A 25,449-nucleotide genomic window follows, 5' to 3' on the forward strand; every position below is an offset into this window, starting at 1 on the left:
AGTGTTTATGGGAATAGTAGATTCTCCAGCATCTGCAGTTCCTGAGATACCAAACGTGTAGAGCTAGATGAACACATTTCTGAAGAAGGGTCTAGGCCCAAAAAGTCAGCCTTCCTGCTCGGCATGCTGTGTTCATCCAGCTCTACACCTTTGGTATTAGTGTTTATGGAGAATTTATTTCCCTATTTTGTTTTAAACTTATTTTTACTGTCCAGGCCATGTTTGCTTTGGATGCTATCTTTGCAAAGAGTTATGCTTAGTTTTCCTGAATGTTCTGTTGCTACTTTATCCTACAATTCCATTTTCTGATCTACTTGTCTGGATTCCACAAGTCATTGAAATTATTTCACTCCAGTTGAGAATAGTTTGAAAATAAGATTCTAAGTCTAGTATTAGCAACAATGAGTAAAAACTCAGGTTACTAAACATAACATTGAAAGAGCTGCAATGCAAGAAATTAAATGAGAAGCAGTTCTGATTGACAGTAGAACATTCAGCTTGAGGGGTGCCACTCTTCAGAGCCTCAAAAAAATAAAATCCTCATCTTCCTGTTTCAACAGAACATTCAAAAATTCATTTCTGACCAACTTTTTTATGAACGCTCAATGTTGCAGAAGAACTACTGGAATCAGGAATGTCAATTTTGAAGTACATTAAATATTTTTCATACATCTTAGGTCCTGTATAAATGTAAGTAAGTTGTAACAGATTCTGGTAATATACAAGTCTTACACACTTAAGTTTGTGTTAGAACCTTTATTTGAATAATCATACAATTTCCAACATTCACAATATTATACAGCCTGAGCCAACAAAAGACTGCTAATCTGTTAAATATTATAAATACAATGTTTATACAGTTTAAGGGAAATCAGGTAGTGGCCTAAGACTGAGTGGGGTCAGATACAAAAAGTAAGAAAAATACTGCCCTCATTTCATAAAAAATTATACAAAATATTCTCAGTTAGATAAAATTGCCCCCATCTCTTTAGTAAACAGATTAGATGCATAACAAATTGACAAAAATGCATACATAGCCTGAAAACCCAGGGAAGTTAATTATATGCTGCTATTGAACCCTGCTGACTCAAGAGCATGGTGGGAGGAAATTGTCATTAAAATAATTAAAATAATGTAATGATAAAAACAAATTCCACCTACAATTAATGTGAAGTTTTTTTTTAAAAAGCTTCATTTCAGTATAAAATTTAGAAATCTTGAACACATCTCTTCAATATGTATTCTTCTTTGAATGTTTGAGCCTTTCATTAAAGGAAATATTGCCTTTATTTTTTGGTAGTCCTTTTAAAATAAAGGGAGAAGAAAGCAGAGCCAAGAACCACTGTGCTCCATCCACAGGAGGCTTCCTAAAACTGCAGTCATTGTGCTTCAGACCAGTGGAGAATGCTTCTGAGGTGTGCAGAGTTGCAAATATATTGATTATTGCTCTTAATACAATTATCAGCAAACAGATTTTAAAAAATTTAAATCAAAAAAGCATTAGGCTATGTAAGCAGATGAGGACTGAAAGAAATTTAGTAATAGTTGATATTTATTGATCATGTGCTCTACCAATACAGGGAAGTCCCATTTTAATTTGTTAAACATCTCTTCTGACTGAGGTTCGCAGGCTTGCAAATGGCAAGCATTCATGGATTTCCATCATTCTTAATGAATTTGTCACATTGCAGTCTGTTGTGTTACATAAGTTGTTAACGATCAATATTGATAGAATGGAAATTTGTTCAAGGAAATCATTTCTCTGTGTGAACACTATTCTTAAAACTAAACAATAAATCCTACTTTCATGGCCTTCAGAAAATTCAATCTAATCCTACTATTGTAAAAGCAATATACATTGCAACATTGTCATCTGCTGTGTTGGATATCAACCAGAGCTGCTGTTGCATTGAATGTTTAGTGAAGTTGGTCGAAGAAATTAAAAATCAATTGAACTATAAATTTAACTAATTATTTTCCTTGGTTAATATTTTAGTTTGCTTAAATATATACCCAAAAGTGCACTTAAAAATGTGGGCTTAAACCTTCCAGATTGATAATCCCACTGATCTCAAATTTTCAGTATTGCTTTCTAAAAGTGGACTATAGTCTGTAAATTAATTACACCATGTAAGATGAAGAGCACTGAAGCCAGCAGGGTCTCTTAAGATACAAGTAGTGTTGTGTTAAAAGATAACCATACAGAATACCCTCATACCACCAAGAATGGAAAAGAAACCTGCTTTACTGCAATATCTCTTGAAATTCAAATTTTCAAAACACTAAGATTTTCCACTCTGGGAGCAGAACAGCAACTTTGAGATATTTTGCTACTGTTGCACAGAAATTTCTATACACAGTTTGATAATTACATTTTCCATAGGAAAAAAATAGGTAATGCTCTCAATTAGGAAATGAATACAATTGAAAGTTGAGTAATATTTTTTTTAAAAATGGACTCCAGTAGTAATGTTGTCCTTCAGACTGCAAGTATTGTGGTATGAAGTTAACTCAAATTTTTAAACACTTACTTAGCAATTTCACAAGACCATTTATTCGCCTTTAGTTGCAGGTAAGGTGTTCAGTTGTAGTTTTGAGAATGTAGAATCAGTTTGGCTGCTAAAAAGTGAGGATGAAGGAACAGAACCTTGGTGGTTAAGTTATATATCATATCATTTCCAAAATAACATCAAGCATAGTTCTGAAAGATTCTCGATGTAAAAAGTGATTGCAATTTTATCCTTTCATATTTACCAATACCCTTTTTATTCACCAGTCAAATATTTGTTTGAAAATAAATTGGATTCCTGTCTCCTAAATGAGGTTCCTGCTGAACCAACATAAAATCAAGAAGTAATATTCTGAATGTACTGTATGTTAAGTAATAAATCAAGAGAAAAGGTCTATAGTGTTATCATTGTTCCATCTTCTCGCATGTTTCCATGGCTTGAAGTTACTTTTCTGGGATTGTCATTGTGTGTTTTCAAAGAATTTAATGAGCCTTTGTATTTGCTTTCATTGTTTTCCGACAGTGGGCTGTTTAGAGATGTGTTATGCTGCAGCTTTTTAGTTAGGTCTCCATTTACATAATTAGGGAATACAGTTTTTGGAATGTATGATGGCATGTCATTTTCAATTATTATATCGCCTTCATCTTCACTCTCTCCTTCTGCTGTACTGTAACTGTTGGTGTAGTTGGAAGTAGCGGTTATAGTGTGCTGGCTTGGTGTACTGTCTGTTGACACTCCAGAGCTACCCGACGCTCTGCTGCTGCGAATCACATTGTTTCGTTGATTTGCTGGTTTCACTGTTATAATCAGATTGTGACTGTTGGCTACCATCATGTCAGTCACCTGGTCCAGTGACTTGCCTGCGACATCAATTCCATTTACCTCTAGTATTTCATCATTGACTGCGAGCAGGCCTGTGCTCTCTGCTAAGCCACCCCGGACAAGCCGTGAGATGAAGATTCCGGGAACTTTTTCCACTCCTTGAGGAGCAACCCGCACACTCACCCCATCACGAATATAAAATCCAAGTGGTTTGTCGGAGCCATGTTTGTGAAGGCGAACTCTCCGATGAGTTTCTGGAAGGATGTCTACATCAATAATGGAAGAAATTTGTCTGAAATCCTGAGGCATTCCAATCAAGATTTGAGGCTTTGACTTATGGTGGACAGGACGCAGAACATGAAGACCTTTCTTCTTGCGCAGGAGAGAATTGGTTCCGAATGCTCCACAGTCCCCTTCAGCTGCAGAAAGATTAAAACATTTGGTTACTTTTCTGCATCAGAAAAAAACTTCAGTTTATGCAGATCAAACAAATAAGCAAATTACATCCTACAAGATTCTGCTTTATTCCTGGTTCTCCATGCAATTCTGTCTTAAACAGAACTAAGTTTTCACTGGATTATCTCAGTTAAAAAGAAAACTTTTGGATGTATTGGTGTCAGAAGTACCCTGGTATAAATATGTAGATCTTAAGATAAATTATGGCATGTGTAGGTTTTGCTATTTGAATTTAGCATGTAGCTAGTTACAATTTTCAGTAACGTGTAGCCATGAAGAATACTTGCTAGTGAGGTTCATTCCCTACAATCATTACAATCTTGACAAAAAGAGAAATCAAAAGCTAGAAGGAAGTGAAACAAGGGCCTAATTCACACTACAAGCCTTCTTTCTCAGACCACAACTTATCCCTCAAGATAAATGTGATGCATCTGTTCCCATGAGAAATTAATCTGATCATTCTAGCAAATGCTGACCATCTCTCCCAAACACAGGTGGTGACAGAGAATAGGAAGCAATGACAAATCTTCATGCCAGTTAATAAGTGGCTAGATAAAAATGATGGATTCTACAATGAAGCAAACCACACATTCTTCCCCCTCCCCACATCTACCTAGAAGAATAAAAATATTTTGTACTAAGTATTCTCATATTACTCTTTATATGAAGTACCACAATTTAGATTGCACATTGATGCACACGCACGCACGCGCACACACCACATTCTTTTTCCTCCCTGTGCAATTTACAAGTGGTAAAAGGCTTTAGCTGTGCACCATAACAATCAATATCCAGATGAGAGGAGGTATTGTATTGCACTTAACTGGTTGCCTTTTTGATAATCCTGAAAATCTATTCTAACTAGATTTAAGTAATGGCATTGCTTGGGACTTTAACTCTTGACCATTTGAGCTGAATGCTAAATTGCTTGTCTACCAAGCCACTTCAAGAGATTAACCTTTCCTTTTGACAAAGGAATGCCTTCTATTCAATTTATGTTACTGTCAAGTCTGACAATATGAAACAATACGCATTCTATTGTTTTCTCAATTTACCATCCAAATTTTAATCAGTGTATAACATCTTGTGGGGGAGGGAAGAAAGGAAGAGCAGGACTGCATTGTCAATTTCAGAATATATTAAATAGTTAGTTAATCTGTTACATGGTGACTACTTTTTGGATCCTCAACACAACCCCCATGATGCCAGAAAATTAACTTTCTTGCTTTTGTACTCATATGCTCTTATTTAAGCAGCCTAGGATCCAATATGTCTATTATTTAACTGTCATATTCGCACACGCACACACAAGGGATACGATTCTAAACTAAAAATCTTCTTCATTTCACTTAAATTCCATCTGCCCTGCATCCAATGATTCCTACCAGCCTACATCTGTTTGAAGTAAATGATTCAATTCAAAAAATATCTAGGAATAATTTTAATATTTAAAAATAATAGTCATCACCCGTGCAGTTCTTACCCAAATCCTTAATGTGTCCCATAGCCCTCAAGCCATTAGTCAATGGAAGATTTTCCTAGTCTACCAAATGCAAAATCTGCCATAAAAAGTGTGCACTGCTCTCAAAAATCAGTGTCCTTAGTTCCAAGGTGAACCCACTGCAGCTTTTTCAACCTAGCCTTGTGCAAAATCTCTCATCCCTGGTGCCAATTTCCTTGTAACCTCTCATCCTTTCTAAGGAATGCTGACTAAAATGGATGCCATATTCAAGTCAGGTCCTAACCAGAGATTTACAAACGTTGTGCATAAGTTATCTATTTATTACTCAATGCCTATATTTATGAAGCCCAAGATCCCAAATGCTTTATTAATCACTCTTTCATTATGTCGTGCTGTCTTCAAAAGATGCAGAGGCATCCCCAGGCTCCTCTGATTTGGCACTATTCTGAAGTATATCCACAAGTTTTTATTGGCTCTCCCCACTTCCTCCAAAATTGTCATGTTATATTTTCTGTAATAAATTCCATCTGCACTGTTCTGACCATTCTGCTAACCAGTGATACAGTAAATTTGTATCATCCCCACTGTTGGCTACTTGCCCAAGTTTGGTATCATTGATTTCAAAATTTGCCAAACTACATTGGAGCACCATTCAAGGGTTACCGCTTGAATTCTGAAATTGCTAATTTAAAAAAAAAACTTGGGTTCTGAAACTGAAATTTATGATTGATACTAAAACAGCAAACTGAAACATACAGCCTGGCAGACAGGTTGGCTAAGTTATGCAAATTGGTACGAATGACAACTGTCATTTCACACCTATAAATATTGCTCAAGTACCAAATAAACAAAACAGAATTACTTTGCTAACTCAAGGGAGGACCCCACGTGGAATTAGTCTCATCAGCATTTAGACAAACATGGCATGGCAATTTAAAAAGCTAACAATACAGAGACAGAATGGCGGCATAGTGGTCCATTAAGGTTTGAATATTTGTGGCTGTATCCAATGACATGTAATTGCAAATACCACAAGGAAAAAGAAGAAATCATTTACACAGATTTAGGAGGTACAGTCAATTGCAAAAAGCAAAATATTACAGATGGTGATAATCAAGTAAGTGCAAAATAAAAGCAGGAAAAACTAAGTACTACTGTCCAACCTATAGCTAAATTCAATATCAACTAACTACTCAATGTGGCACTATCCTTTTCATTAAAAGGGGGAAGCATTTGATATCTTGAAACAGCATACTATTGTTTCCCATTCACCTACTGTCTGTACAAGCATCTATATTGAAGTACTTACACCTGGACAAGCAGGCAAAAGATAAACAACAGGGACCTGATCAGAAAATGGAGATAAATATAAATTACTACAATTTTTAATAATTAAAGTTGTAATGTCAGGAACCGAAAAATGTACATATTTACATTGAACTTCAGCAATTAGTAAGAAACCATACACAGTGTTACATAGGATAAAGACTAGATGATCATTCTCACTTCCTCCACCACACTCTCGCCAAGAAGTGATTTTAGGTTATTAGTGATCCAGATCAAATGACAGCTTCAAAAAAAAAAGAGAGATAGGACATTAAATAAAACAAGTTTATAAACAGCGGGGATAGCAGATTTTAGAGGGTCAGTGAACATTTGGAAAGAAAGGAAAAAATGGGCTGATGTTTCAAACAGAAATCTTCAGGAGTTGGCTTCTTGGATCCTGGATCTTGGTGTAAAGAATATAAGTTGTGGACAATATAAATCTTGGAAACATTGACTGAGAAGGATTGTGTAGGATACAGGTGGTTGCATTGGCCAGACAAATGGTCTGGACATATGAAATGTGAAGTGCAGAGAAATGAGCACGTGAAGAGTTAATTTTGTTAGAAAGAACAAGGTAAGATAACAAAAATCAAAGGGTACACAATTCTGAAGGAGATGCAAGAACAATTGGACCAGAATGTATATATGCATAAAATGCTGAAGGTGGTTGAGTAATTAAGTGGTTAATAAAGCCAAGGATATTGTATGATTTATTATAAGGGATTATAAAATACAAAACAAGGTGATATTAAACTTTTATAGAACACTAATTTGCCCTCAACTAGGAGTATTATATACATATTGAACAGATATTTTGTATCAGTCTTTATAGTGGAAGATACTTCAAATATCCCATTAATACTAAAAATAATAATAAAAAAGGGAAGGAATTAAGTTACCATCACTATGGTACCAGACAAAACTAATGGAGCTAAAGACAGATAGGTCTGCTGGCCTATATGGCTTGCACCTAGGATCCTAAAAGAGGTAGCTGGAAGTAGTAGGTGCATTGGTTGAGATTCTGTAAAATGCATTGGATTCTGAGGAAATATCAGAGAGGATTAAAACTACCTCTGAACTCCTATTCAAAAAAGAGGGAGGTAGGCAAAAAGTGGATAACTATAGGCTGATTAGCCTAATGTCCATTATTAGGCGAGTATTGGAATCAAATTAAAGGAAGTAAAAGCAGAGCACTTGGCGGATGGAGGTGGAAAATCAATCTACTCCATCACAATCAGCATGCCTTCTTGAGAAAAGTGTCCAATTATTTTAGAATTATTTGAGGAAGTCTAAACAGAGGGGAACCAGTAGCTGTGTTCTAATTAGACTTGCAGAAGGCATTTAGCAAGGTTCCTCACAAAAAAGTTGTTACTTTACATAAGAGTCCATGGTATCAGGAAAAGTATATTCACATGGATACAGAATTTGCTAAAATGGGTAGGAAACCAGCAAGAGGGGATAAGGGGTTCTTTTCAGGTTGGTGATCTGTGACCAGTGGGTTTCCACAGGGATCAATACTGCAACCACAACTGTTTACAAAACATTACTGGTTTGGAGGAATTTGTAGATGACAAAAAATAGGTGGAAAGGCAGGTTGCAAGAGGGATAGACACATTATGAGTGGGCAAAAAGTTAACAAATTGAGTATAATGTGGGAAAAATGCAAAGTTTTTCATTTTGGAAGGGAGAACAAGAGAACAAGCTATTTAAATGCAGAAAAAACTGTTAAAAGCTGCAATACAAAGCACACAAAAAAGCAGGTTGGAGGCTGTGGGTGGGAGGTCACCTGAGGTGATGAGGCTGGGGGTGGTATGGGAGACGATGGTTTGGTGGTTGGGGGTGGGTTCATGATCGAGGGGGCAGTAAGTGGTGGTGGAGAGTTGGTGCCTGGCCTCAGCGAAGTAGAGGTCAATGCACCATACTACAGACCTCCCCTTTCAGAGGACGAACGGTCAGTCCTCAGTAAAGGGCTCACCTTTGTCCCTGTCCACCCACACATCACGCAGTTTTTCCTCCGCCTCCACGCTTACTACTTTAACCATGAGCCTAACCCCTTCCTACTGACTCCTCCTCCCGCTTCCAACACACCCACTCCTCATGGACACCACCCCAAGGCCTCCGACCCTCCCCTCGACCTCTTCAAACTTATCTATCATCTCCACGCCATTTTATCCCCTTTGGTCCAGGAACTCCCTACCTACATCCGTGACACCACCCACGCACTCCACCCCCCTCTAAAACTTCCAATTCCCCGGTCCCCAAAACCTCATCTTTACCACAGACATCCAGTCCCTATACACCTGCATTCCCCGTACAGTTGGCTTAAAGCCCTCCGCTTCTTCCTGTCCCGCAGGCCCGACCAGACCCCTCCATTGACAACCTCATCCACTTAGCCAAACTCGTCCTCACCCTTGACAACTTCTCTTTCAATTCCTCCCACTTGCTGCACATAAAGTGGGTGGCCATGGGTACCCTCATGGGCCCAAGCTATGCCTGCCTCTTTGTAGATTACGTGGAACAATCCCTCTTCCGTATCTACACTGGCCCTAAACCCCACCTCTTCCTCTGTTACATTGATACTGTATCGGCATGGCCTCGTGCTCCCATGGGGAGCTCGAACTATTCATCCACTTCAACACCTTCCACCCCAACCATAAGTTCACCTGGATCTGTCTCCATCTCAGGCAACCGCCTAGAAACCAATATCTATTTAAAGCCCACCGACTCCCACAGCTACCTAGAATACACGTCCTCCCACCCACCTTCCTGCCCTATTCCCTTCCTTCACCTCTTCCACATCTGCTCCCAGGATGTGGCATCACACTCCCGTAATCTCAGATGTGCTCGTTTTCCAAGGACCACAACATCCCCTCCCACCTCCATGGTCGAGAACACCCTCGACCGTGTCTCCCGCATTTTCTGTGACTCATCCTTCACAACCCGCCCCCACAATAAAAAACCAAAACAGAATCCCTCTCGGTCTCACTTACCACCCCAACAACGTCCGAATCCAAAGCATCATCCTCTGTCACTTGCGCCATCTGCAATCCAACCCCAAAGACATTTTCCCCTCCCCATCTTTTATCTGCCTTCTGGAGGGACCACTGACTCCCTTGTCCGCTCCGTGCTCCAACCCCACCACTTTTCCCTGCAACTGAAGCAAGTGCTACACCTGCCCCTACCACCCCCCCCCGACCCGCCGAAATCCCAGGCCCCAAGACAACCTTCCACATCAAGCAGATGTTTACCTGCACATCTGCTAAATGTGTATACTGCATCCGCCATGGCCTCCTCTACATTGGGGAAACCAAGCAGAGGCTTGGGGACCACTTTGCAGAACACCTACACTCAGTTCGCACTAAACAACTGCACCTCCCCCTCGCGAATCATTTCAGCTCCCCTGCCCATTCCTCAGACATGTCCATGTCCATCCTGGGCCTTCTGCAGTGCCACAACGATGCTACCCGAAGGTTGTAGGAACAGCAACTCATGTTCCACCTGAGAATCCTGCAGCCCAATGATATCAATGTGAACTGCACAAGCTTGAAAATCTCCCCTCCCTCTACCACATCCCAAAACCAGCCCAGCTCGTCCCCACCTCCCCAACTTGTCCTTCCTCCTACCTCAAGCCCCACCCCCATCTCACACCTACTAACCTCATCCCACCCCCTTGACCTGGCCATCCTCCCTGGACTGACTTCTTCCCCTCCCTAACTCCCCACCTACACTCACCTTAATGGCTCCATCCCACCTTTGACCTGTCTGTTTCCTCTCCAATCTTCTCCTCTATCTTTGATCCGCCTCCCCCTCTCTCCCTATTTATTTCAGAAACTCCTTCCCCTCCCCCATTTCTGATGAAGGGTCAAAGCCCACAACATCAGCCTTCCTGCTGCTCTGATGCTGCTTGGCCTGCTGTGTTCATCCAGCTCAGCACCTTGTTAGCTCAGATTCACCAGCATCTGCAGTTCCTACTATCTCTTTACAAGGACAATTCCAGGAATGAAGATAGTCAGTTACATAAAGATTAGAGAATGAAATGTTTTTCCATTGAACAAAAGAAGGGTCATGATTTGATAAAAAGGCATAAAAAAAAGGGAGGGGTCTGGACAGAGAAAATAGGGAAAGCTATTCCCACTGGTGGAACAAAGGAAAACAATCATTTTAGGTAGCAGATAGAAACAGCAACATAAGAATAATCTTCATGCAGCAAGCAGTTAGAATCTGCCTGCAGTGGAGGTAGTTTCAATTAATACAGTCAGATGGAATTGGGTTACTACAAAGGCAAGAACAGAAGGCTATGAAAAGGTAACAGGAGGGCAGCATGAGGTGAATTTTTCTTAAGAGTCAAAAGGCCTCCTTTTGTGCTATAACCGTTGATTATAATATAGCATTAATACAAAGCACCTTAACAAAACAGTCACAGCTGTAGCCATCATTTGAAGCTATTTGGATGCAATAACTGATTTTCAAGTCAAAATTGCAACCTGTATCAATTTGAAAAAAGATGACCAGAAACATTACATTATCAATGGAAAAAGCAAGGGGGAGAAAGGTAGAACCTGCAGAGTGTTTGCAGCAGGTCTGGCAGCATATATTGGAGACAAAAAGTCTAATGTTGAGTCCAGTGTCCCTTCTCCCGAACTTCTGAAAGAGGATTTCTAGACTTGAAACTTTAAACAGTTTTCCCTCCGTACAAGCTACCAGATTTTCTAAGTTTCTCCAGCAGTTTGTTTCAGATGTCCAGTTTTCACAGTTCTTAGGTTTTATTTTGCCAAAATAAATTTGTGGTTTCTTTATAAGTGAAAAATGAGGTCTTGTTGTTTGTTCAAATTAATGCTGTTAAAACACAGAGGTACAAGAATCACAAAATGGTTTTATGTACAAAAATGATTTATTCCAAAAACCTACCCTAAAATCTATCCCTTCTAATTTCTACAACATCTTAAAATTTTCCAAAGTGTCAATTATCACCCAACTATTTACAGTAATACCTTATCTCATAGCTCAGCAGGCAGCTTTTGCGCAATTTTAGTTCTCTGCCATAATACTAAGCCATGCCTTTTCATGAACCTTGTGCACCATTCAGCACTAGTCATAAAATCCAAAATTCCATCCTTCAAGTCATTTCGTGCATGGATTCCAATGGCTTCAAGTGACTAACATTTTCCATTTTGACAATTTTCAAAGGACTCACACCGCAACTTTTTCTGCAACTATGGCCACTTGCTAGGTTTACCTCTGAGGGCATACTTTTGTTTAGTTGGTTCAATATCTTTCTCGAGTCTCAAGTTTCTCTGAAACACAAAATTCTCTTGCTGCAACACAGTTATTTATCTTCTATGCAACTTCAAAAACTTTCAGTTTAAACACTGCTTATTTTTTTTCTGGAGGGCATTTTCACACAAAAATGAAATTCCAAAACACATAATAGCGTTAAAAAATCCATTTTCTCATCATAATTTGTATACAGGATAATACCTTGACTCAAGTGACACTGTTATATGTGAAGAACTAGGGTCAACTTTTATGAGGTGATCTGGAGTTTTCCATATTTGACCAAAAATAGGGAGTTGACTTTTACTCAACTATTTACTGTAGTAATCCTGTTTTTTGGTCAATGATAATCAAATGGTCATTCCCCAATACATTCCTTCCATTCTCCAGCTCCAGTGGACTAAAAGTACCAATCTTTTAAGCTTATTTACCCAAAATCAACTGGTGTAGCTCAGCTGCCACCACATTTAGAATGTATGGCCTCTCTCACAGCTTGTTCCAGTAGTGTCTGAACAATACCACATTCCCACTTCTGCCAGGATAATATCTCTAATTAGATTTCTACCCTGCCAGGTGAGAAGAGGCTAGTTAATGACAGTTTAAAAGAACCTCACTCTAGTGCTGCTGGACTGGATTAACCCAATGGACGGGCCTGTTGTCCTGTGGTTTACCTACTCAATACAAGTACACTCTGTATGTGTACAGATGCGCAGGGGCGGGGCAGGGTGGTGGTGGGGGAGAAAAGAGCAGGGCGGAGGAGGAAGAATTGGTATATAGAGACACTGTCCTTTGTTCAAAAGGAAGGTATCCTGCTCAGTTGACGGGTAATTTGTGTGGAGTGCTGAGATCCACTCCCTTGCCTTTGTGTTAAACATTACTGGAGGTCAAGGAGCATTTAAGGAACCCATGCCATAAGTAGTGTCATTTCAGCAGCAGCTGCAGCCTCCCTAACAATTCTGTTGACCTTTGATTAGCTATCAGCTCTCCTTTGGCAGGATTTCCACCTGTAGTCTTTGATACCCTAGTGGCCACAGGAGGACACTAAGTGCCATTTGGATTCTTTATTAGCAGAACTTCCCAGGGAATACAAATCTGGGGATGCGTTTGCTTTCTAGCTAGCAGGTAAGATCTCAGATGTCTATTTCTTTGTTGGAATGCATTTTATTTCATTGCCACTGAGACAGTGAACAGATTTGAACTTTGAACCCCTGTTCATTACTAGAACTGATCATTTTCACTTGTAACAACATTGCCCTGGCTACCAAAACTTTACATGTTCACTTAAGCTCCAGATTTGATAGCTCTAACGTTTTGTTGACCTTTCATCCATAATCTGCCACATCTAATTAGCATTGTTGTCTTTACCCTTCTAAATCAAAGAAACATCGATTCCCCATCACCCAAAATGTACAGCAGTAACAATGGTGATCTGTAAATCCATTAATGGGTTTGCATCACCATCTCATCCAACGTCAATGCTCCTTTCCTCCCAATCTCTTCCACATTTATGCTTCTGCACAACCCTTGCTGTCTTTCACACAAACTTCATCCATTTTACTTCTATTCAGATTCCTTTCATAACTCATCTATGTTCAAAGTCTTTCCCCTTAATGAGGCTCCAAATCATTCCTAATTTGTTGATCTGTAATCTCATCTGGAGAGAGATACTGAAACTAAAAGATAAATGCTCATTTGAAGCTAAAAATTATAACTTTGTTTGCTTTCACTCAAGGGACCTACAGTGTCACTGCAGACATTAATATAGTCAAGGCAAAATGGCACATATTGAAATGTAGCTGCTCATAAAACAAGTTTATCCAATGATTCAGCTGATCCAATTAGTAAGTTTGGTTATTAAAATTGATTACCGAGTCCAGTGTGACAGTTAGTATCAATTGATAGGTATTGCAATGCAATGGCCAAATATTAATCCAGGTATTAAACTTTAATTTTTAATGCTTTAGCACATACTTTGGCACATACTAAGTGAAGAGCAATCTAGCATCCATGTGCCAAAACATAACCAAATCCATCTGCATTGTTTTGACATAATGGATCACAAATGTGACCTGTAAAATACCTTTACAGCATCAAAGTCAGCATTCTTAAGCAGGAGTTAGCAACTGGAAGAAAGGAATTTTCCATTTCTCAAACATCTTTCCTGTTCAACAAGTATATGGAACATTTAAGTTTAAGTTTCTAACTCAAGGTCCACTTTATAGTTTGTTACACACAGCTGGAGGTGCATAAAGTGACTGAACATCTGATTATAGGAACAGCCAGGCTGGTAACTCCCTAGGGAGATCCTTGTTCTGCAACACTGGAGAACTATTCCTTGCTTGAAGTTACCCCCTTTAACATTGTTTTACTTTCATATCAGAATATTGGTGGTGGCTGTAATCAAGATAAGTTTTATGAGATTTTAAATGTTTCCTGCGAGACATAAGTGCCTCTCCTACTCCATGACTCCTCCCCAACCTCCAAATCTGCCTTTTTCCCCCTTCTGAATTCACCCACATGCTGCTTCCTTCTGTTTGACTTGCATTCCCATGCAAGATCCTGATTTAACTCAAAACTAGCGCTCCACTGCCTTCTAAGTAAGTACAAGTCCTGATGGTTGAAAAACACAGGGGCTTTTACAATTTTAACAAGGTCCCATGCACAAGATTATCATGTAAAATTAAAAGATATGAAATGGAGGTAGTGTTCTCTATAGCATGGAAACAGACCCTTTGGTCCAACTGATCAAGTCCCATTTGTCAACGTTTGGCCCTTCTATCAAACCCTGCTCTTCATATACCTATCTAGATGCCTTTTAAATTTTGTAACTGTACCAGCCTCTACCATTTCCTCTGGCAGCTCCTGCCACACATGCACCATCCTCTGAGTCAAAGTGTTACCCCTCAGGTCCTTTACAAGTCTCTCCCCTCACCTTAAACCTGCACCTAGTTTTGGACTCCTCCACCCTCCGAAAGAGACCTTGATTATTCATTCTATCCATGCCCCTCACGATTTTATAAACCTCTCCAAGGTGCCCCTTCAGCCTCAAACCCTTGGGGAAGGAGAGGGGAAGGAGTGTGGGGAGGAGAATGGAAAACAGCTCTAGTCTATTCAGCCTCTCAATAAAACTCAAACCTTCCAATCCCAGCAATAATGTACATCATTTCTGATCTTCTCAGTTTGGCACCTTTCCTATAGAAGGGTCACCAGAACTGTACACTTTACACTAAAAGTGGCCTCAATGTCCTATAAAAGCTACAAGATGACATCCCAACTTCTGTACTCAGTAGGCTGACCAGTGAAAGCAAGGGTGCCAAACTCCCCCTCCACTACCTTGTATATCTACAAATCCACTTCAGAGGTCGAATGTACCTGTGCTCCATGGTCTTCATTCAGTCACAATCCCTGCACACTGCCGTTAACTGTATAAGGGGTGTGCTGATTTGCCTTACCAAAATGTAACACCTCATTTATCCAAATTAAGCTATATCCACCACTCTCTGGCCCACTGACTTAACTGATCAAGGTCCTATTGTACCGAGATAATCTTCACTGTCAACTGCACCGCCCATTTTGGGATCGTCCACAAAATTACTAACCATGCCTCCTCTTATACAAAATTGTTTATATAAAAATGACTAAAAGCAGTGGACCCAGCACTGATCCTTATGGCACTCTGCTGGTCACAGGTCTCAAGTCCAAAAAGCAATGTTCTACCACCACCCCGTTTCCTGTCAAGCCAATTTTGTATTCATTTAGCAAGCTCTCCTGGATCCCATATTACCTAACCTTACTAAACAGTCCACCATGCAGAACCTTGAATGCTTTACTCAAGTCCATTCAGACAAAGTCTACCATTCTGCCTGCAATCATCTTTGTCAATCCTCAGAAAATCTCAAGTTATTGAAACACAATTTCCCATACACAAAGCCACGTGTTCACGGCCATCCACTTGCTATGTCATGCAGCCAGGCTACCCCACATCAGACAAGGCCAACTGACTTCTTTATTTGATCGTTTCCCCATAGTCTTTCCAAACCTATTTCCCCAGGTCATCCTAGAATGACAAGAATTTCCAGCTGCTTTTTGTTTAAAATTTCAGTCATGGGATGAGAGCATCACTGACTTGGCCACCATTTATTGCCCATCCCTAAATACCCAAAAGCATAGTTCAGAGCCAACCACACTGCACAAGCCCCTTACATAAACCCTTGTCCAAGGTCTTCTGCATCCTCATTTGTAAGTGTGAAAAACATGGGGATTTTTTTGTTACCAAGATCGACAGCATCCAGTCTGTTGTCAGTCACATCCTTCCCTTGCCTTAGCCTACCTGCCGAACCTTGACAAAAAAGGTACCTTTCACACCCAGCTCTATCCCAGACAGGAACTCCCATCTGTTGTTTTTCCCCTCCCATCTTCCCTAGTATCATAAGAGCTCATTTTGCTTGACACTCACGTATAATCCTATCTTACCAAACTGCTGATCACCCATCTCTTTTGCTGGCCCCCACCCCCACTTAATATTGTTAATAGTTCTGTCAGTTCAGCTATAGTTCCCATCACTAAATCGGACTTCTCAAAACAAAAAACAGCTCCAACTCCCACCCCAGGGTATCAGCACAAAAATGAATGCCAACTCTCCAGTGCTTTATTGAAGGTCACTGTCAGAGTGCTGTCTTTTGGGCAAGATGTTAAGTCAAGGCCCTATTGTTTGCTGAGATGAATGTGAAAGATCCCATGGTGCTATTCTCTTGATGAATAGTGGAGTTATCCCAGGTTATCCTGACTAACAGCTCTCCCTCATGCAACGTTATTTGGTTCTCATTCATCGGGTGCTTGCTGCACACAAATTCTGTTCCATATATTTTATATCAACAGCTATATTTCAAAAGCTTTGCCTTTGTTGAAAGAGACTTTAGAACATCCAAGATGGCAGTGTGGAGCTGGAGGAACGCAGGCCAGGCAGAGGAGCAGGAAAGCTGACCTTTTGGGTCCAGACCCTCCTTCAGAAAACAAATACTCCTCACCTACTTCCCATTCAGTCTAGACTCAACCATTTCAGTTTTGAAAGTAATGAATTCTGCTACCATTTCCTGGTGGCAAGCTACTATTGGAGGCTCAAGAATGAATAGATAATTAGTTCTCTGAACACTGATGTCCCCATAAAAAGCATTTTTAGTTCTGATCAGATTCGAGAAAGCTTCTAAATTATTACTTAAGACAGAGCAAAATACAGATTTCAATTCATTGCCAATAGTATATCTTATGCACTGCATCACATGCATGTATCAGATTTAGAAGTGTTGGGAGACAAGAAAAAGCTAATCTGTTGTATTATACAAAAACAAATGAAAAGAATTGATTTGTGCACAGCAGTCTCATTTCTTCTAGCAGCTTCAGGTAGCAAAATGTGGACGTCACCATTGTCTTAAAGGAGCACGGGTTGCTGTTTCAAAAAGTGAAATCTGTTGGAGGAGTTTAACCTGTGGGTCACTTTGCCTCAAGCAAGGGCTGATGTTGGGAATGTATGACCTCAGCCACAGGAGGATGAATAGTTACCAAGAACCAGTGGCATTCTGTCCTTCTCACTGATGTGGGTGGGGGACAAGGAAGAGGGTAGGCAGAAAGAATAAAACAAAATTATAGCATGTGAATATGTAAGCCTGAAAAGGATGAGCTTACTTGTCCACAAAATATATTTCTCATTGAAGGATTTATTTTTGAATCCTTTCACCGTGCTAAAAAGGAGAAACTAATAGTAGGGATAGGTAATTTTGTTAGAAACAAAAAAGTTAGGACTCGCTATAAATTACAAGCATTTTAAACAAGTCTAGTGAAGGTGTGTAACCTGGACACTTTGTCCTTGGACTTTAAATATTGCGAGATTGTCATTAAAAATAAGGAGAGCCAAAACTTTAACTGAAAGCTGAGCAGAATGCAAGTCAAGGGACAGAGCCTAAGCTGATTAAATACACAAGTGGTACATGATGGAGTGCAAATAAATCAAAGGAAGGGAGTGCATTTATTCCAAATATTTAACCTATGAATCACCACTTGCAATGATAGTGCTGGAATGAAGGATTCCAACCAGTCATTCCTCATTCTTTTACCTGAACGGCTTTTTAAAAATGTACTCTTTTCACGCATATCAGACTGTTCACAGCAACTGATTTATGATAATGGAATCAAATGATCCATCACTCTAAACCGAATGGAATGTGGTGCAGCATACCACAGACAACACATCATTCAGTAACCAAGGTGCACAGGCACACGTACACAGTAATCTTGAGAAACTAGAATGTTTGCTAATAAAATGTAAAGGTCATTTTTTGTAGGAAGCATGCATTAGAAGACACAAGTGATTCCAAAACCAAAAACATCAGATAACAGCTCCGCAGTCCTGCTATAATCAAATTATCAACAATAATGGACAATTAAACAAGTGACTGGAAGCAACAACTTCGCAAAAATCCTATCTTCAAATGATGAGGTAGCTCAGCTCATCAGTGCATAGGACAATGCTGAAGTATTTGCAATCATCTTCAGCCAAAAGTGCTGATTGGATAATCCATCTGTCTCCTGAAGATCTCTGGATGAGATGGCAGCTTTAAACCAACTGTATTCACTCCTGGGTGACATCTAGTAACAGCTGAAGGCAGATGCAGCAGAGGCCAGGAGTTGATAATATTCTGGCTGAAGAAAAGAACACTAGTTCCAGCACTAGCTGCATTCCTATAAGCTGTTCTCAGACAGCTACAACACTGGAACCTACCAACAATGTGGAATGGATTAAGTGGACAGAGAACAATCAAATCTGGTCAAGTCCTAGCCCAGTCTACACTGAATCAATAATGCAATGACACAGCATTGCACTTGTTCACTGACATTCAACGTAAAATTTTGCCAAGAGTATTGCTGCCCCAGATCTCATTACTGCCTTGTGCTTATATTTGGCAAAGTTGGGTTTTGAGAAGAGAGGAGTGATTGTCCTCAACAGTGTTTGATCAAGAATGGCATTGAAGAACCTTAGCAAATTTTAACTCAAAAAAATGGATGTTGGAAGAAAACTCTCCACTGTTGGAGTTATGCCGAGCACAGAGCGCGAGATGTTTGTGGTTGCAAGAGGGCAATCAGTTCAGTCCTAGGACATTACAGAAGTTCTTCAGTGTAGTATGCTAGGCCCAACCATCCATAAACCTTTCTTTCAGAAAGGTCAGAAGTGCAAATATTTTATGAATAGCACCGAACACTGCAAATAAAGCGCCTCAGACACCAAAGTAAAGCACAGTCCATATGTGCACACAGCAAGGCCTCGACAAGGTGGAAAGTTACATCTCATCATACAAGTGCCAAGCAATGTCTACCTCCAGCAAGGACCAACTTCAAAAGAGAATCTAAACATCTGCCTTAGATGATGAGGTTTCAACAGTGGTAATGCTATTGCATATCACCACCTTGAAGATTAGTCACAAAACAAAAGCTGACTTGGTTAAGTCACAACTTACTGTGAATATACTTCCAAGCCATAGACTGGGCATTCTGCAAAATTAACTCCCCTCCAAAGCCACCATATCAAAAAAGGAACAGGAGTATGATTGAATATATTCATTTGCTTAGATGTGTACGGGTCTAAAAACAAAACAAGAATTGACACCATCCAAGACAAACCAGCTCAAATGATCTAAACCCCACCTGCCACTTGTGCAGTGACAGCAGCATGTATCATTTGCAATATGTACTGCAGTAACTCACTGCTTACAGCCTAGAATAACAAAAAGAAGGAGATGGTGGCTTTCCTATGCATCAAGTGGTGTATCCCTCTGGACTGGGAATTACAATTGTGGTGTTAAAATCCTGGAACTCTTCACTGAACAGCATTTTGGATACAATTACCTCACATGACTGCTCAGGTTCAACATGGTTGTTAGGGCAATCAGGAATGGATTCTAAATAATGGCCTTTTCAGCAACTCCAACCCATGCAATAAAGGAGCGCAGGAGCCTTTCATATTCTTCTACAAGAGGTTTTGTACCATTTCATACAATTTATCCCATTAATCAGTTTCTGTAAAATTACTTATTCATTTCACAGGTCCAATATAATCTATATTTATTTGGACAGACTGAGCTTGTACTTGTGGAATACAAAGTTCCTGCATAGCTGGTGAATGTTAGCTCACCGATAACAAATGTCATCTAAGCTAAACGAAATGAATTGCAAAAGAAATGCAACTGTACTAACATAATTTTACATGAATACCAACATCTAATCCTTATTCAGTAGAAACCATCTCACTACTTTAGTAACCCCCCTATAATTTGTATTTTAGGTAATCCCTTGCACAAAATTTCCAAGACACCCAAAACATTTCACACTTAACACATTTAAATTGTAGTCTTTAATGTAGGGAATGACAAGTCTGTCCACAGCAGGGTCCTATTGGCAAAAAAAACCAATTAAAGTGAAGGAATACCATTCATGTCTGTGGACTACAGCTTCAACCCAGGACACCCTGGCTGTGAGGAGTGTTAGAACATAGAACATCACAGCACAGTACAGGCCCTTCGGCCCTCAATGTTGTGCCAACCTGTCATACCGATCTCAAGCCCATCTAACCTACACTATTCCATGTACGTCCATATGCTCATCCAATGACGACTTAAATGTACCTAAAGTTGGCGAATCTACAACCGTTGCAGGCAAAGCGTTCTATTCCCTTACTACTCTGAGTAAAGAAACTACATCTGACATCTGTCCGCTATCTTTCACCCTTCAATTTAAAGCTATGCCCCCTTGTGCTCATAACATGACATTTAAGAAATCTTTTGGATCAAGTGGTGTACAAGAATGAAGGCCAATGCTGAGAAGCCACCTGATGTTAAATATCTTCCCAGTCAAGCTCTTAAGGAATTACTAAATTGTAGAATGGAGTAGTAATGTGAGTAAGTTTAAGGGTAGATAGTTTTTTTAGAAACAATTTCTTAACCTACCTTGAAATTTAATTGTTAAAAGCCCCATGGAAGCATGATTTTTTTTCATTTAGAAATCTGTATGTGAGGTATGTGACACTACTTTAACCTCTACACTTATAATCAAGAGATTTCTTCCCCAAATCTACTTTGATTGTCACTAGTTATACTTAAAGGAAAAAGTACTGGCACTAAAAAGGATAACGTAAGCTGCTGTACATTTTTGTTAGAGCAACAGAAGAGTGATTTGGGAAAAATGCCCACACAGTGATATACATAAACTTAGTTTTTCAATAAATGAGGCACTTTAAAAATTGTAAGTAGCAAATGGCATTTAGTTTTGTACTTCAGCGATATCCATTCCAGGAACCTTCTACAAGAGCGAGTTTTAAGAAGATTTGTAGCTCAGGATGAGGTTAAAGATAAATAGAAAGTGGGACATAACACCAGCGCTTCGGAGGCTCACTGATGTTACCTAGAATGGTGACGAAACGTCTGAAAACTAACCTTCCACCTCAGCAAGCAAACTCACATCCAGAACCTTTTACAAGAGTCTTATTTAACTGATTAGCACCCCTACTTAAAACAAAGTGGGAATAACTATTTGTTTACTTTAATGGATGTATTTACTGGATTGAGAACTCCATTATGCAATTTAGTGGCTAAAAGAATTGTTGACGAGTTGCCCAAATATTTTTTTAAAACTAGATACAATCAGATCAAGGGTCAAACTTTACAAAGTTATTTAAAGTTTTCCAAAGTCACGGCGAACTAAGGCACACAATTCAAACCTTCTGCGTACCATCAGAATGGTGTTGCTAAACATTAAAAGATCATGAAGATTGAGATAAATTAATTCCATTTACACTTTTTGCAATTGGGAACTCATTTAATAAATCAACCAAATTCAGTCTATCATAAGGCGATAGGGCCACTGGAAATTAAAAGAAATTGGCAAGTCAAGCATCCGGAGGCCGCACAAAAAGGACTATATGTCAAATTTCAGGGAAAGCAAGATTAAATGGAGTGGGTGAGTTGGCTAGACAGCATTTGAAATTAGCACAGCATGTGATGAAACAAGAAGCAGACAAGAACTCAAATTTGCAATTCTGCTAGTGGTGATAAAGTGTTAGGTGGTAGGTGAACCTTTAAAGGCCTTATCAAATAGAAAAGGAGTGTGATTGAAGTGAATTACTTGATAAAAACACCAGATAAAAATAGGAAGTGTGTGTCATGTGAATATGCTCTAACAGGTATTTTGATAAGGAGGAAACACAAAAGGAGAATGTGTTACTGGTTCTTGCCTCCATGCAGCAACCAAGTTCAGATGATTCTTAACTGGAGATTCCTCAAATTAAAATTGACCAGTAAATTCTCAAAAATTGGGATAAATTGAGTTACTTTCCATAGGAAAATTGAAGTGACCTGAAAAAAGTTATTACAATCGTCTATGGCGATGTGTGGGAGTAAGTTGCAAAGTACTAAACTAATTATGCATGATTTAGATACAAGAAACACTGTTCCAATTAACAATATCTTTATAGGCTTAACCATCTGAAAGTAGCACAGGTTCAAAGAGTTTGAATACATGCTCAGGACCATACAACTCAACAGTGTTGCAGTGAACAGAGCTCACCCATAGTCATGATGCCAAAACCAGATGGTACTCAAATGATTACATGGACTATTGTCAAGTCATTGCAACTACAAAATCTGAATCATATCAAATTCAACATTTGGAAGACTGTACGAGAAGGTGAGACAAGCAACTAATATTTCAAAGTTGGATTTATTCAGAGGACACTAGCAGTATTTGGAACAGCAAAGGAAATTTCAACTTATGACATTGAATGGACCATAGTAGTGAATGCTTGCATGCTTCAAATCAATGTAATATATACGTACTGTAGTGTACTAATAGCACAGGGCTGAAGGTTTTAAAAATGAAGCCATCAGTATATTGATTCTTCGAAAGGTGGGTGGGGCGGGGGGGCGGGGGAGAGCAGGGAAGACTTGAAAATATAATAGCTTGGAGTGATTTTTTAGTCCTTGGCTTTTTTAAAAAAGGTGGTTGAGACAAGAGGCGATGAGTGTCTGTTCGAAAGCCAATAAAGTAAACAGCTTGTGTGAGTCCTTGTTTTTGTTAAAATGTTGGAACAATGGAAGCAGCCTGAATGAGTGGACACAGGCTCGCACAGGACCAGGATATTTAGTTTTATATTTCAGTAGCAGTTGCAGCTGGAGTCTTGAGACTGGAGGTGGAAACTGTTTACCCTCTGTCACAGTTGAAAGCTGGGGTTCTCTTCCTGCTGCTAAAATTGCAGCTAAGATAATGTAATTTATGGAATTTGCCTCTGCCAAGGGGCTGTGGATGGGATGTACTGTTTTGGAACAGTTAGTGTTTAGGTAAATAATTATTTCTGTTGAGTTTACCAATAGAGTTAATTTACTCCAATTCCTTTTGTAGTTTAACAAAAGCACATGATTAAAAAGTGTGTTTTGCTTAAAGACTAGTAGTTTGACCAATCGAATTTGGAATGCATTGCCTAGTACTTTTCTTTAAATTAATAAAAAGTTAGGGACTAGGCTATCTTAATATTTTGAGGGGGTTTGGTCTGGTCCATAACAAAAGCACATTCATGAGAAAAATCAATTTGAGAGATTGGGATGTTGACAAAAGACATTCATATCAACCCAAACCACAAAAAGGAAACAGTATAACCAACACAAGCTAATAAAGGAAGGCTTAAAAGAAACAGCAAGAAAAATCATTAGTAAAGTAAGAACAAAGGATTGGGATGGCTTGGGGGGAGCGTTTCTTGTTTACATTAAAAATGTATGGATTTTGACTTAAAATTTTGTAAGATGGTTAACATTCACCCTTGGGTGGTCTTCATATGAAACCGGAACTACATGTAGATGAAGTATGGTGAAGCAAAGTTTCTCCCTTCCAGAAGGATCAAATAACTTGTAGTTTTATTTTCACATTATTCTGGCATCTTTTTGTTCTTGTTTACCCTGGTGTCCATTCTCATGTTACCACATCTGTTGAACCCAACTTCAGAATATGCCACGATAAAATTAAAACATATGATCCCTCTATAGGCCTCAATTGTCATAGTTCTGTGTTCCTCTAATTCTGGCCCCTAAACATTTCTAATAGCTGGTGGCACAACCATAAGCTCAAAACATTCCCTAAAAACATTTTCACCTTTATGGCACTTAAAATCTAGGCTGTGTTGTAGAAGTCAGTCAATCTGCATAGACGCTGGTCCAATTAAAAAACACCAAAAGTCCTGTCTCGGATATACACTGGATCAAATTCAACGCACACAATTTCAGCCACAAAGTGCTACATTTAAAATTAGCAGTCAGCCACAAATTTTCACAAATGCATTCTTAACATAAAGTCTAAATCATGAGATAAGTAGGTGATGTTTAATCTTCACAACAGTTTAAAATAGACACAGTGCAGATCACACATGGAACAACAGAACAAGTAACAGCAGTGCAAGTAACAACAGAAATGGATATCCGAAGTAGTAATTGAAGAATAAAGCTGAAGTCAATGGGATCTTTGCTTTGCATGGTGTTAAATAGTGTTAAGGACTGTACAATTGATTATTTCATAAACTGACACCTTAATTTCATTTGAATTATCAGGTTTGTGTTTTCGGTTTACATTTCAAAGTAGTAATTGTTCACACCAGTAGGTCACATTTTATACTCTGCATACAAATTGACACTCACGTTGAGGCTTCAGAAGTTAATTCATATGCATGATCTCAGACCAAGCTTTTTGTCAATCTCCCCAATATCCTTCTGTGGTTTAAACTCAACCAAAGATTACTTAGTCCTGAACTGCTTTTGAATTTTTAATATAATAAATCATTTCATGTAAATAGGCATTAAAAACCATTTTCCATCCAGATATGGATGGTGGCAACTTGTGGAGATGGTAACATTTAATGCATGAGATAATCCAATGATTGTTACATTTGATCCTGCCAAGGAATAACATGGGACTTGTTGTGGAGGTTTCTAAATAGATCACTCAAATCAGTTCATGGAGGGTTCAGTTCAGTTTGAGAAAGTTCCTCCATTTTGCTGAAGTGTTAACTGGCTCTGTGCAGTTGAGGCAAAAGATGGCGGTGACTAATTGAGTTCTACTTGGAGCAGAGCTGAAACACAGCTGTTTGAAGAGATTTAGTCACTTAGAAGTGACCAGTGATTGGCAGTGTGGCTGGACAATGCCGGTGCTGTGCTTTGATACCAGAGCATAGTCCAGCCAAAATAGTGGCATGTAGCCTGAAGAGTTGATCAGCTCAGAAATTAGTGCGTTTTATATTGACCACACCTCCTACATGTGCTCGTTTTCAACCACACAATCCATAGTTACCTCGTGTATTCTGGAGGTTAGGGAGTACAAGTTTCATGGAATCTGTTTAGTCTTAGCAAGTACCTGGCAATTCAAACTTTGTAATAAAGAAAAAGTTACCAATCCCTCATAACAAGTTTGGCGTTCCCATCTGGGATTGTTACAAAGCTTGTTTAACTAGCTGCATCTAGTATTGGACTAGCATTCATAAGCTGGCTATAGTATTCATAACCACTATGAATAATTAGT

General features: G+C 39.2%; 1 protein-coding gene across 2 annotated transcripts in view; it reads right to left on the reverse strand.

Annotated features, from left to right (window-relative positions):
- Positions 1-741: 741 nt before the first annotated feature.
- The window catches only part of pard6a (par-6 family cell polarity regulator alpha), a 77,642-nt gene continuing 52,934 nt past the window's right edge, over positions 742-25,449 (reverse strand). For both annotated transcript variants that reach the window (XM_048546639.2, XM_048546640.2), the window contains exon 3: positions 742-3,751. In XM_048546639.2, the coding sequence (XP_048402596.1) occupies positions 2,904-3,751 (848 nt within the window). In that variant the 3' untranslated portion in view covers positions 742-2,903. The remainder of the gene's footprint in view (positions 3,752-25,449) is intronic.

The sequence above is a fragment of the Stegostoma tigrinum genome, chromosome 16 (genome assembly GCF_030684315.1).
Source record: "Stegostoma tigrinum isolate sSteTig4 chromosome 16, sSteTig4.hap1, whole genome shotgun sequence".
Taxonomy (NCBI): domain Eukaryota; kingdom Metazoa; phylum Chordata; class Chondrichthyes; order Orectolobiformes; family Stegostomatidae; genus Stegostoma; species Stegostoma tigrinum.